Genomic DNA, 14752 nt, shown 5'->3' with positions numbered 1-14752 from the left:
TGTTTTGCCCATACCCGAGTGTCCATTGAGACAGGCTACTCGAGACAAACCAAGGAAACAACAGCCTCTGAAGGTGACCTGGAGTCAGGGACAAGTGGCTGAGTTTGCTGCAGAGCTCCTGGAGCCTCGTGTCGGCACCGCTCTGACATCCTTGCCATAACGCTGCAAGTGGGTGTCGTGGTTTAACCCGGCGGGCAGCTAAACACCACACAGCCGTTCGCTCACTCCCCCCTCCAGTGGGATGGGGGAGAGAATGAGGGGAAAAAAAGTAAAATTTGTGGGCTGAGATAAAGACAGTTTGATAGGACAGGAAAGGAAGGGAAAATAATAATAATAACAATGATAAAAGAATATAGAAAGCAAGTGACACACAATGCAATTGCTCACCACCTGCCGACCGATGCCCAGCCAGTCCCCAAGCAGCGCCCCCCCCCGGCCAGCTTTCCCCCAGTTTATGTACTGAGCATGACGTCACATGGTATGGAATGTCCCTTTGGCCAGTTGGGGTCAGCTGTCCTGGCTGTGCCCCCTCCCAGCTTCTTGTGCACCTCCAGCCTTCTCAGTCGGCAGAGCATGGGAAGCTGAAAAGTCCTTGACTAGTGTAAGCACGACTTAGCAACTACTAAAACATCGGTGTGTTATCAACATTGTTCTCACCCTAAGTCCAAAACCCAGCACTGTACCAGCTACTAGGAAGAAAATTAACCCTATCCCAGCCGAAACCAGGACAGTGGGGAAGGTGAGAAAGGCCCTCGGCCTGTTTGCCCTGTCGTCTCTAAACACCTCCCTCTCCATAAACACTTGCAGCTGTTTATAGAGCATCGGTCACCACAGCATTTAAATGCCACTTCTTTCTATATCTCTGAAACATTTATTAGGATTTCAAGACTCATGAGATGTCCTAGATTGACAGCTTTGGAAAAGGAAGTTCTCTGATTTTCCACGGTGCTAAGGAAGGGGACTCGGGCTCAGTCCTCACAGCTAATATAGCTTATACCTGCCTGGAGGGGTCACTTCCAGAAGGGAAAAAACAATTCAGTCAGGCTTCATTTCACCCCCTTCATAACAAAGGGGTTTAAAAGTTGGAAATTTCCAAACTCAGTTTAGTTTAGAGTGTTCAGCCATCAGGTGGTGGAAAACTTTGCTCCCGCCTGACAGGACGTATTATTTTCAGACACCATGCGAGCCTTGGCTCTGGGGCTGGTGACATTTTTAATCAGGGTCATCAGCACTGACAGTTCCAGTACTCCTGACAACCAGAGGAGTCTCCAGCAGAGACAACGGGAAGAAAATTACATCAGGTCCCACGTTCAGCCACAAGCACAAGCCCAGGCATAGGCTTCATGGCCTCGAAATCAATCACAACTGTGGAGATCGATGGAGTCCAGTGGAGACGAAATTAAATTTCCACGTACAGATAGACAGACAGATGGGTCATTGAGCATAGTCAGCATCGCTTCTCCTCCACAAACACTTCAGATCTGGGCCCCTTGCAGCCGAAACACGCTCTTGTCTCACGAGCAATCTGTCCCTTTTTGCTGCTCAATTCCCTGGACACGCCATTTCTAACCATCACTTTATGTCAACCCCATGCTGGATGCAGCTCCTGCCTAAATCAGTTCAACGACATGGAAGAGAGTCTCACATGGGTACCTCCACAAACACAAGGCAGGATAGCCTGCTGCCCCAAAATGCCTGTGATCTAAAGAGACAAGGCAGATGATGAGTGGGAAGAAAGAGAGGTGCAGGAAAGGGAAGCGATTTGCTCAGGGCCAAGCCATCAGTAAATATCAGCCCTGTCTCTCCTGAGCCGTATTTGTGTGACCTATGCACTGCTTGAGTCTTCCTAACATATTGAACCAGCATATTGTGAATGCCGTTGGAATTTCAGTATTAAATCACGGCAAATGGCAAAGTGGGAGGAGAACTGGGACTGCTGAATTTGCCAATGAATTTATGTAGAACTCTAGCGCTTCGTGGAATAGCTTGGCATCTCTCGGGACCTGGCTTTTATTCAGATGCTACAATATCTTCCTGTCCAAATAGAGAAGTTTCTAAAACTAGCACTGAGTAGTCAAGGGATTTCTTCTACAATGAGCTGAATATTATTTTCGCTAATGTGACTACAAAAGACCTTTAAAATTCTTCTGTGGCCTAAACAGTTGGTTGATTACTCCGACCCCATTTCCTAGGTGCTTTTAAAAGAATGCAGCATTTAGGGAGTGAGAGATCTCATACTGAAGAGACAAATGGTGAGTGTCTTTGAAATTGAACTCACACTGCTCTGATTTAATAGACCCCAAAAATCCAATTAGACTCCCTTGCTTAGCAGAACCTGTCTAGTGGGTAGAGATAGAGAATATTCTTTCTCAGTGAAAGAATGCTTTTTACTTTATTCTCTTGATACAGCAAATTTGTTATTCCTTACTCAGGAAAAGGATGCCTCCATGTTTAAGCATTGTTACTATGTACATATGTACATATGTATGGATTCCTGTCATGGTTGGCTCCGCTCTGTTAGATACTAGGAAAATACGGAATAAACAGACTGGCTTGGCTCCACTCTAGAGACAGAAGAGTGCTGTCCACCCAGGGAAGCCCAACAGCAGTACAAGGCATCCTTAATGCCGAAACGTAGGGGGACAAAACTGATGTCCCCAAAGGACCGTGCCCTCCTTGCCCAAGAAGACTAGGCTGAGTTTGGAGACTAAGCCCTGGTGCCGTTCCCAGGGAACATCGGCAAGGAAAACCGAATCTGTTACTGCTTCTTATTTTTATAACCTAGCTTTGCAAGAAGCTGATTGTTTCAGTCCTAGCACAACAGGGGAAGCAAGAAGAAGTGGCGAGCGGCTGTTGTAAAGTCGCCACTGCTTTGCCCCAAGGCAGCTACGTACTGAGATGGCAGATTACAAAAATCAGTTTGCTCTGTGGTGCCCAGCATACCAATGCAACACAGTTACGTCTGCACTGACCAACGCTCATTTGAGCTACTCAGCTACTCAGTGCTATGAATACCTGTATTTTATGATGATGCTGTGCAATGTTTGGGCCAAAACATAAAATAAAAATGAACTGAGGCAGAAGAAGTGAGGCTAAATCCACAGTTTGTAGCTGACCTTCTTATTTTCTTGTTCGAGCTTTTTACCTCTGAGCCAACTTTATGAAATGCAGAATAACACATGCAAGGGGAAAAGCCGTCAGTCTACTGCCATCTTCCAGTGGAACCACCACGGCCTTCAAAGAAAATCAGTTGTTGTAGGGTGGAAAAAAAGAGATGTTTTCTAGCTATGATGCGGCAAGGGAAAAAATACCAACAAGATCAGTACTATAGAAAGCCCAGCCAGAAAGCACTTAGCAACACGTACAGAGAAAAGGGCCGGTTTGTACGTTTAAATCTCCTCTCATATGCTGGGAGGTTGGAGTCAAGTTTACTAACACATCAAAGCTGAAATGGTAAGCTATAAATGTTTGATAACCTCATGATGCTGCTCTACACAGGACACTGAACATACAGTTTGCCATTTTACTAACCTCCTTCATTTGTGATTGGGAAGTGAATTTCCCCTGGCATTATTAGCATAGTCAAATGTTCCTTAATTATAGTCTGAAGAATTAAAAAAAAATTATTCTATTAATTTAGAGTTTGATCCAAAGCTTGTCAAAGCTAATTTGAAAAATCCCTTTGACAGCATTAGCTGTTGGAACGGTTCTACTCAGGAAAGTGTTTTAATCTGTGTAATTCCACAGAAATACGTATCTGGCACAGGGGAAGGTGATTCCTAATTCTAGTCTCAATTTTTCCTACGCAGATTAGACCCTTTCGTCTATGTAAACCAGCGGGGTAGCACTGGAGTCAGGGTCATCGCGCTAGATGAAAACCAGGCACACAGGATTCAAGGGGGGGGGGTGTCACAGATTCGTATCGGCTGCGGATCTGAACCACAGGGTGAATTAACAGGCTCTGAGAAGTAACGTGGCTCTTTAGTCAGGCACGAAGAGACATTGCAGCGTTAACAGGGTGACAGTGAACTTGGAGCAGGAGCTGAGGAAATGCATTACTACAGATGACTAAAAACTATTTCTTTGACCACATTTTTGTCTTTAGGGTGTTGACACTTCTCTATAGTGTCTCTGGGAACTGCTAGCAATGTCAGCCTGTCCTGGTACAAAATTGTCTGTATTAATTTATTCAAAACAAACTCTATAATCCATATCGATTAAAGCAAAATTCTTCACTGAAGTGGAAGTTTATATGTTCTTCACACAACTGAGAGTGTATATCTGTTTTTCAGGGTACGTCCCGAAATGCAGAGAAAGTGATTTCTAGAATTTGGATTCTCTATCTGATACATCATTCCCTTTTACACTGTTATGAAAGTCACCCCTCAGGCTACACCAAAGTCGGAGTAGCTGCCTTTTGTAGCAGGCATGGATAGGACGCAACACACTGTGTTCCTGGAGGAACTGATGGACCCTTTGAGAAGTCATCCCAATTCTCTTCCTGGTTTTCTTTCCACCCTGGGAAATTAAGTGACATAACAGTAATGATAAGAAATGATACAGCAATGCATTTCCCCTCCAAAGTGCTGGGCAAATTCCAGCGAACGCCTTGTTGCTGACTTGCTCTGAGTGAGACCCTAATAAAAAAAAGTTTTAAAAAGCTGGTACAGAAGATTAAGGATAATGTATATCAAAGCCTCCAACAGGGGTCCCAGTTATGCTGTTAAACTGGCTTCACTGAAGCATTGACAGACTTAGGATGATGTATCTAAGAGCTGAATTAAGCCCAGTGTTTTAAAATCATATATTCTGGCTTTCTGATCAGTAGCTTAGCCTGTGGTCTAGTGGAGAACTGAGGCATGTGTTTCACAGAAAGCATGTTGAACCTCAACCAGTGCTCCTTGTTGGTTTGCTTTTGTCTGAACACTAGATCTTAGTGCTACTGAAAGGTTGAAGGACATCAACTTTCATAAACTTTATGGCGTCTATATTCATGGTGCTCTTTCCCCTAATGCGGTTCATTTTTAAAAGTCGAAAGCGATGGCTTCCTGCTCTGAGGGGTCATCTTGTGCACAAAATTTGTCAGGTCTTTGCAGAAAAATGGTTGGCAACCCATGGTAGTCTCCATGGAAATCGAAGTCTGGGAGGACACGTGGGCTGCCCTGCTCATTCCTCAAGTCAGGGCTGAGTATGTTCAAGGGCTGCATGGGAAAGATTATACGTTTTACTGTTTGCGGTATACCCGCTTTATGGATAAACAGAGGAACCCCAGAGCTGTCAGTTAATGCCCGAACAAAAGCAATTCGTGCTGTGCCATTTTCTTCTAAAGGACAAGAGAGTGAGATGTTTGCTGTGCCGTGGCAAAATCCAGCAGTCCAAATTCTCCTCTCAAGAGCAACAAGAAGACAAGGAGAGTCAGAAGTAACTCTGGAGAGAGAAGGCTGTTACAGATTTAAGAGCTGGATTAAAACGGCACGTGCTCCGTGAACTCTGCCGGGTCCTATGAAAGATGCATTTTAATTCTCTCTGGCCTGAACTACCCTAAGCATCCCATTTTTTGAGAATCCTTATTTTGCCGCAAACTAACCAGAGGATTGTCTGTGCAAGGACTGGAGGGTCTTAATGAATTCCTCCATTGCGCAGGAAGAAAGGAGGGCTCTAATCCTGGGGAAAGTGTACCATTAGCACACATTTTCATAACAAGACGGACCTCACTGGTTCTACCCATTCATGGCTTCCCACTTAGGATCTCACTGATGTTGGTGAGCACTGGATGTGGGTGGGAACCCTTCCTGAGCCCTCAGGATCAGACAAATCAAAGCATGGTCACCGGGCCCCTGCCACGACCACGGCTCTTCTGGGAGCCTGTTATCAAGGTTTTATGATCGGTTGTAAAACATATTCTTCTGGGCTGGCACTTTGCAAACACAGCTTTCGTCACCTCCTGTTACATGTTCTCTAAGCAACCAGTTTGAGTATGTCTGCTGAGACCTGCCCCCAGTGAGAGCGAGGGGAGTTTCTGAGACACTTTTAGTGCAGAAAATGCCAACGTTGTCTGTGTTTGGGCCCCAAACACACTTGTGTGGCACATTTCTTCCTCTATATTCCTTTAAATGAAGAGGGTTTGTAGTTTCAGAGATGCCTCGGTCTGTTGTCACTGAGGGTCAGTTAATGAACGTTTCTCTCCTGCTCAGACTTCTGGATGATGAGCACATTTTTAGAATAGTTCTGTCTTACAGGCATGATTGGGTTTGAGCTATCTAAAAGATCAGTCACAATGGAAATACCGAACTTTTAGGAAAGTCTGGATCTGTTTTAAATGCACAAATGTGATTTTTTTTTTCTTTAATTGGCCTTACACAGTTAATTTTTTGTGAAAAAGCTGAAAATTAATGCTTAATAGAAACTTGGAACAGGAGGAGATTGTCACTTGATGTCTGAATCACCTCTCATCTTTGTCAGTGAGCATCTTTTTATTAGCTTCAATATGCTTTGGATTAGACCTCAATTGCAGACAAGTATATTCAGTGCACACCCTTTAATATTTTCACATTAGTATTAATGCTGTGGCAGGCTGCTCTTAAGAGATACAGTATTGCCTGATAAAATTAAATGGCACTGATGGTCAGGTAGGTAAAAGAAAATTGCCCCTCTTTTGCTCTGTGCAAGGATTTAATACGAAATACAAACCATAAGGACTAATTGCTGAATTCGTCTCTCAGCGTAGGTCTTATTCAGGTCACTGGACATCTTAGCTGCGTGAAGGCAGTTTGCTCAGATGTTAAAAATTGCAGGAAAATAAGGTCAGAGTGTTAAGGAGCAGCAAACATTTCTCAGCCTGACCGTGTTTGACTCACTGAAAGACAACAACTATCATACCACCAATTGCGGGTTTTCTGAGTCCAATATTTAGAAGGGCTCCATGGCAGACTGCACCATATTTACTCAAACACAAGATGACTCAGGACCTAAGCAGTCTCCTTGTGTTTGCATGAGGCATGTTTTTGAAAACACATATGAATCTTTTGGGGTAAGACATCCTTGGCTACCAAGAGCATAGAAAGAGCACAATAAAAAGCTACTGCACATCCAGTGCTTAGCAAATCTGACACCTGCCCTACAGAAAACGCAAGATCATTAAAGGCTGTTTCCTTACTCTAAATAAGCAAATCTAAGATGACCCTTGGACCCTAAGTTTCTAAAGGTTGCAAAAAAAAAAAAAGCTGGCTGGGATTCAAGTAAATGCACTATGAGCTTGAAGGGAGAGAGAGCAGCAGCGGGTACCTGGTAGATAGCTGACCCAGGGGCAGTGGGGCGCAGCAGACTGTGGGGAGAGGCAGGAGGCTTTTTCTCTCCACCTGGCAACTCACACAAGGATTTAAAAAAAAAAAAAGGGGGGTGAACAAACCAGGCTGCACACATCTGATGTTCTTCCCAGTTTCTACAGTGAGGTAGACATTAAAGACAAGAATGGGAGTGCAGAGAGAGGCAGACGAGAGCGCAACAAGAGGCATCTCGCATCCCTCTTGAACCGAGCAGGATCCTCTGGAAGCAAAGCAGAGAAGCACCAGCTGCACCAGCCAGCCAGTCCTCAAGCGTGGCAGAGTCAGGCTTGTAGCTGAGCCAATGTGGGCAGCGCACTGCCGGCCTGCCTGGGAGCGCCTTGCGAGCACGGACTGGGCAGCTGGCGGCCAAGGAGACTTCTCTGCTCCCAGAAAAAGAGATGAGCGACGGCAGTGAGCAGGGCAGTTGGGAGGAAGGATAATATGAAGCCTTTAATTTGCCTCAGGGAGGGGGAGGATGGCCTGAAAAAGCAAAAGGGAAGGTCAGGACTCCAGGTTTCTATTCCTCACCTTCCTGTGCAACTGTGGGCCTCTCCCCTGCCCTCTGCAAAATCAACACCACCAACTTTATCTGCTTCACAGGAGTATGGATGGCTTTATGTTCACGGAAGCAGCTATATTACTGCTGCACAAGTCCAGGTATCCTGGCAAGTTGTCAGGCCACAGAGGACTTTACTTCATCTGTTATTGAAATGCAACAGTCAGGAGATCATTCAGGCCATTAATTATTCACAGACGTTATCACTGCTCCAAGCAGAATGGAGCTAGTTTCCCCTTCGTAATTAAAAAGGAGCTAATCTGATCTGTGATAAGCTTAGTATCACGGCACCCAGAAACCCGAGACACCTGATCATATCCCAGAGTGATGATAATGCATGCAAAAACTGTATTTGTGAAAGGTGCCTTGCTGCTGATTTAGGCAGGTGGGAGGTCTGAATTGCTCGGCTTTTGCTTGAGCCCTGTGTCCAGCAAAGGCGACGATAAGACTCCCATTAACTTCCGTGGGAGCAGGGGTAGGATCAGCACATAGGTGTTTTAAAAATCCTGCCTTCAAGCTCGATCCAAAGTCCATTGATGCTAAAGGTGTCTCTTCGCTGAACTAAAACTTGGCTCAAACCCATAACTGTTAGATCTCCAAGCCAAAAAATATGGCTTAATGCTATTAAATATTAGCCTGCTTCAAAATGGATTTCCTAAGTAGGTAAGCTTTCTGACTTCTGTGTTGCAAGGGCTGTGTTGCAAACCACTGTGCCTCCTTACCAAACATGTTTGTGCCGTATCTATTTTCCTTGGGAGTTTCTCCTGTGGGATGAACATACACCTGCAATGTCAACATCCCCTTCTTCCCTCCTCCTGTGGGATGAACATACACCTGCAATGTCAACACCCCCTTCTTCCCTTCTCCTGCTTCAGAGGACTTGGAGATGAACCCTCTCTTTTTAGAAATTACTCTTGTGTAAAGAGATTATTTTAAGCTCAAAGTCCAGGACTTTGTGTTTTCTGCAGTATCCCAGTGAATCCTGAACGATTGATGGCACAACTGAGAGTACCCAGTTCCTCGTACGCTGTCCAGGCACATAAGGTCTTTGGACTGTGCCACCAGTCCCTTATGACCTTGTCACTCCTCTCACTGTTTTTCTTTTGTCTTCCTATGTCCCGTGTCTAGGGCTGAGTGTTCCCTCACTGATCTCTCTTTCTCTCTCTCTCTTTCTTCTGCCCCTCTCTCTCCTTACCTTGCTACCACTATTGGGATGTAGAGTAAAGATGCTGGTATCAGGACTTTGGTTATGTTGGATGAGCAAGGAGGTAAGTTCAGATTGCTTCAGTAAGGAAGTATAACCATTCTCAAAGTACTGTACTAACTGTGTGCAATCCTGAAAACGAGTGCCGTAAAACACGTGTGGTTGTGCATGAGAACCCAAGAATCTCTTTGCCTTTAGCTTTGTTGTCTGGCAGAGGAACGTACAATAGCTGCGTAATAGTCTGCACTTCTTTTGATCTGTTTCCCATTAATGTCAAAGAGAGCTGCAGGCTGAACTCATCCAAATCATCATTTTTTCAGCAAGCTTTGGGTCAAGATCCAGCTACACAATGGGAAGATTTGCCTCCATAAGTGTAAAATCCAACATTATTTACGCAGGTGCTATGTAATTTTCTCTCTCGTTTTAGCTACCAGTGAAAAACATGCATTAAATGCAACCCAAAAGAAGGTAAAACAGGTTTAGCTTGTGTAAAACTCAGTTGCTTTTTGTACAGAAATGTCAGTGAGGATAACAGGAATTTAACATTAAAAGCTACGACACGATCAGCTCATTACAATTGACCATATAGGAGCTTTCAAGCTTAGACGAGTCCCTGTCTGTGGATGACAGCGACAAAGACAGAGCTAGATATATTCAATACATTCCAGGAAATTACATTTTTGCCCTTCATAATATTACAAAGAAGCAGGTAGCTTCCCCCCTGCAACAGAACTAGTAAGTTGTCGTCTGCTGCAGACCCACAGCACCAGCAAAATGGCGTCTCCAAAGAGAAGTTAAATCAACAGAGCATAAATTTCTGCTACTCTATATCAAACCAGCCCCCCAAAAGCCCTTGTTATTATTTACCATGTGGCATGATACAAAACTGTATTAGGAAATGTTTTCTACAGAGGTAATGCTATATCACTCATCAAGCCCAGGCAACAATTATGGGCAACGGTACGGCATTGCTGGAAAATGGACTGCAGAACCTGACAGACCCCTTTCATCTGTCATGTCCCTGCCTCTGCGGCACTAAAATGAATGAAAAGTAATAACAGGACCTAAACAGAAAGTATTTTCTTCTATTTGCTTTTATATATTGTATGTCTCATCGCTTTCCCCCTCCTCCCCCTTTAGGGAAAAGAATTTAACCTAACCAAATTTTGTCGCATCAATTTGTCTCGACAAGAAAAAAATGACAGAGAATATTTTGTTGTCTTCAAAACTTTTTTTCTGAGTAACAGCAGTAAAAGAACTATCACTGAATACAGAAAACCAGAAATTACGTATGTTGAAACAGATATGGCACCTGTCTAAATAATGTGTTTTGTTTCAGAAGTGAATTATACAGTTAAAATAAATCACAAATACTGCCAGAAGATGTCTGTAAATACCCAGGTGTGTCTTGCAATGTAATTCACAGGCAGGCCAGCAGAAAATTTAGTGGTTCCTATAACTTCCCTTTTGTTTAGTCTTGGGCAAGTACGTTTCTGTTCTTTAACTGTTATTTTTCCACAGGTTGCTAGGGGGGGTTATTTTGTTTTTAACCCTGAATTTTGTTTTTTACTTTGGAGTTCTACTGTTGCTAAACCCCTGTACGCACACGTCGTCCCACCGACTCTCTAGTCATGCTAGGAAGGACGGTCCGTGTGAGCCAAGGAGCTGAGGCTGGACCCACTGACCTCTTTGGAGTCCAGGGAACTCAGTATTAAATTCTCATAGACAGTAAAACCTGAAAAGTATATTGTATGGCCAGAGATGCAGTTAGTCAATACCTACAGGAAAGAACCAGACAATTTAAAAGCCTCTTTAAACTGGTTATGGTCATGCCTTAAGTGGTTCAGTAAATTAAGCTTGTGACTATAGTATGGATTTCTCAAGGAAAACAGCCTAACAATGCTACAAACTCTGGGAATATTGTAACCACTGTACTATGTTAAATGTCTAATTAAGTTTTGTCCATTTTAGCCATATGCAGCTGTAATAATTCCTGATTTATTTTTTTTTTTATTTTAGCGATAAAGGACTTACTATATTATTGGGCAAAATACGCTAATGATGACTTTGAACCCTCTGTAATTAGTGCAATGTGTGCAACTCACGGATGTCTCTGCAGATTATCAGATTAAGGAAATAATTTGCTAACACTGCCATGTGATCTCTTTTCAGCTGACTGCACAAGTCACTTAAGATTATTAGGTGTTAAATAGACAAAAAACATGACATTGATCTTTCCAGTGGGCGGCAAGCAGAATATCTAATCTCTGCAGTTGCTTGAAGCTCTATTTCTAGGTTTCCTTACAAAATTGCTTGCTTTGAAGTTAAACAGACCTTACAAGGAAAACTTCTTTGAGCTGATCTCAATCTAAATAACACAAAGCAGAACTCATTTTCTGATATCAATAAGCCGAAGTCTTTAGGATCATAAAAGGAAAGAAGTCAACGTAATTTTACAATACTAGGTATTTATACAATAAAGCCAGTCTGGCTAGCTCCTATTGCCTAAACGTTTAGCACAGCTGGCTGCGCAGCAGACCGCAGAGTCTGTTATGACCCTACAGAGATGTGGAGCTTCACAAGAGCTTTCATTACTCCTGTTTCCCAGAGAATGGGACTGCCATAAAAACCAGAGACCTCCTCCCAGTGCCCTTTGAAGGCACTGGGAATCTGAGCGGGCTTTTGGAGTTGTCCCTCTGCAATACCAAGAGTTATCCATTTTTGAGCCAGGTATTGTCACCCAAACCAGTTCAACACAGTTCTTCCCCTGAGGGAGCCCACAGGAAGGAGCTAAGAGGTTAGATTCTCCTTGTTGAGATTTTTTTCATCAGTGAGAAAGTCTTTCCCAGACCCTACGTGCATCCATAATGGTTACATTTTTTTTTAAACCTGGCCTCGAGTCAAGCTCCCTTAATTAATTATTTAAATATAGATATGTACATAATGCTTTAAACTAAAATATTTACATTTTACACTGAAACTGTCATGCTGCAAAGGATTATTGAGCAGTGGCAATTGCTCCGCTTCATTAAATATGTCTTTGAAACATGCTAGCTTAGAAAAATGTTAACATTTGGATGCATGCTGGTTAAAAGCAGACCGTAGAAATCAAACTGATAGCACAAAGTGGGGATATGAAGATAAACCTGAATTGCAGACATAGCAGGGGTCCCAGAGCGGCAGCTCTCTTCCTCCAAAGGAAACTCCCACCACCTGGGAGTTTCGGCAGGCAGAGAGATTTGGACCTTCAAGGACCTTTTTTTGTATGCTGATGTCCTCATGCAGTTTATTACAAAAGAATTTTGTTCTTGTATTCAAAATGGGGTGGAGGGGAGAAACTTTTCCAATAACAACAGTAGCAGCACAGCCATTTTTCATCCAAGGCAAGATAGAGGAATATCCACAACTTTGATAAGCCACAAAGAAAACGTCAATGCAACTGAAATTTTCTCCCTGCGCCGCACCAACAGCAAATGCACAGCCAGCAATGCCGGAGAACGCAGAGAGTAGCTTGATCTACCCAGCAGATCTGTACTCCAGATCAAGTTGAAGCATGGAGAAAAAAATTTAGAATAACTGGGTGACCCTACAAGCAAAAGGGTTGACACCAAGTGATGGTGCCCGTGCTAGCTGACCTCTACAGTTCTTGCATGAGTTGCAAGTTTTACAGTTTTGTATGAGTTACGGCTGTCCTGTTTCTACGGCACTGGAGAAACAACTGCAGTAAATACAAAGATAATTACCATTCCTTTCCCTCAGAGAGCAAAATTATGGCCCCTTGCGCAGGCGCCTTCCCCAGCTTATCTCCTATTCAACAGCTACCACGAAAATTGATAGGCAGTGAGATGCCAAAAGCAGAGTTGCTAGAGGCGCCCAGCCACACCTATGAGCTGAGCTGATCACAGTCAGAAATGGTTTGCTTATCAGTGAAAAAAATGGTAACTATCAACTATTCCAGATTCTACAGGGAAAATGGTATTAATTATGTTGAAAGTGTAGTGCAGAAGAAAAGACAAACGTCCCCCCCGCAAAAGCAGGTTGTGCCTTGTCTACTGCTATTTTTAGCACAGCTACACGTGGGCTCACAAGCACTCCCCGCCAGCTTTCTTCCATTCCTACTTGTGCTCAGCAATGCCTTTCAGAGACGAGCTAGGTCAAGACTCAGGATTTCTGAAAAGGCTGTTCTAGAAATGTACAGCGCTCCGATACGATACTCCTTTCTGGGAAATGGGATCACCGAGTATCGTTGGAAATAGTCAATCTGCCGACTCTCTTTCAGATTCAGCCCTCTTGTATGCAATTATGATTACAACGTGTTCTTAGATGTCCTTTTTATTTTTTCTTTCTCTAATTAAAATTGTCCTTGGTGGAAATTGCTTCATTGCACAATACTCCAGGCAAGGTGCAAGTTCCATTCTCCACGGGCATTTAACTGACATTCAAGCACAGGCCCCAGATCCTGGACACTAGTCAAGGAACATTTGTTATAAATTACAGACGGGGATGCAAAGGTGGAGCAACACCACGCTTGCCCCGTCCTGGTCCTGCATCCAACGCTGTGTTAAGATGCTTTTGCAGCTGCGTTTGCTCAAGAGACCACGGGAGCAGCTGAGGGATGGCCTTGCTACAGCTCCCCTCTCCCAGCCGCTTCCCCAGATCGGTCACAGAGTGGGGATTTGCCAGGTTGTTACGGAAGATCCTGGCAAAGGCCCACTGGCAAAGGGCCACAATGCTACGGTAAAACTAACAGGACTGGCTTATGGTCCCTCAGTTGCCTACGGTTTTAATACAGAAGTAATTCATAAGTATAACAATACAGGTAAAAAAATATCCTTGTTTGTATCCTAAGATATGCCGTTAGTTTGCTGTAAGGTCTGGAAGAAGATATATGGCCACTATGTTTGAATCACAGTGACATTCCCAGACGTAAAAGGCTATCAATATGCAAAAAGGGCTAATAATTAGCAGAGCTTCCCGGCAAAAAAAATGAAGGAAAACTCAATGAAACATACCTCTGATGTGCATTCTGCTTCCAGGCAACACCAATTCTCTTATATATCGTATATGATATATGAACATATATATAGATGTAGTATATTCAAAGAATACTGCAACAAACTATCAAAAGATGTTTAAACTCTGACCTTGAAGTGCTCCTCTAAATGGGAGATAAAGGACATGATCTTTTTTAGTTGTGAATTTGAGTAGGTTCATGGCAGTATATGCCAGCAGACTGGCTTCCCTGAAACCTTTAATACAGTACGCAAAGTTGGAATAGGGAAGATCTGTGAAAACAGACATTAAATTAACCTTTTGACAGCCATCTGATTTCTTACCAGCAGTGATTCATTCCGGGCCAGATTTTAATATCAGTTATACCAAAACAAATCCAGAGTGACCCCATTAAGTTAATTCCTCTATAATATTTACGCCTCAATAATTGTGGTTAGACTCATGAATCTACTTCCTTGCCTGTGGGACCGGATCTTTGACAGGTATAAATTGGTGCTGCTCCATGAAGCCAGCATAACTATGCCGATTTAAACCAGTTAACAATCCAGCCCACGACATTAACAACTAGCAAATGGTTTTAGGACCAGCAGCCGGCTGTCTAGACTTCTGGGCTACAAATATGACATGAGCTTTTTACACTGATGAGGTTTCCTT

At 43.5% G+C, this 14752-nt stretch overlaps 1 protein-coding gene across 2 annotated transcripts in view; it reads left to right on the top strand.

The window, feature by feature from the left end:
• The window catches only part of SNAP25 (synaptosome associated protein 25), a 68385-nt gene that overhangs the window by 37283 nt on the left and 16350 nt on the right, over positions 1–14752 (top strand). For both annotated transcript variants that reach the window (XM_076335101.1, XM_076335100.1), the window contains exon 4: positions 9101–9149. In XM_076335101.1, the coding sequence (XP_076191216.1) occupies positions 9101–9149 (49 nt within the window). The remainder of the gene's footprint in view (positions 1–9100; positions 9150–14752) is intronic.

This window comes from Aptenodytes patagonicus, chromosome 3, assembly GCF_965638725.1.
Source record: "Aptenodytes patagonicus chromosome 3, bAptPat1.pri.cur, whole genome shotgun sequence".
Classification (NCBI taxonomy): domain Eukaryota; kingdom Metazoa; phylum Chordata; class Aves; order Sphenisciformes; family Spheniscidae; genus Aptenodytes; species Aptenodytes patagonicus.
This window is presented reverse-complemented; position numbering and strand designations above follow the sequence as displayed.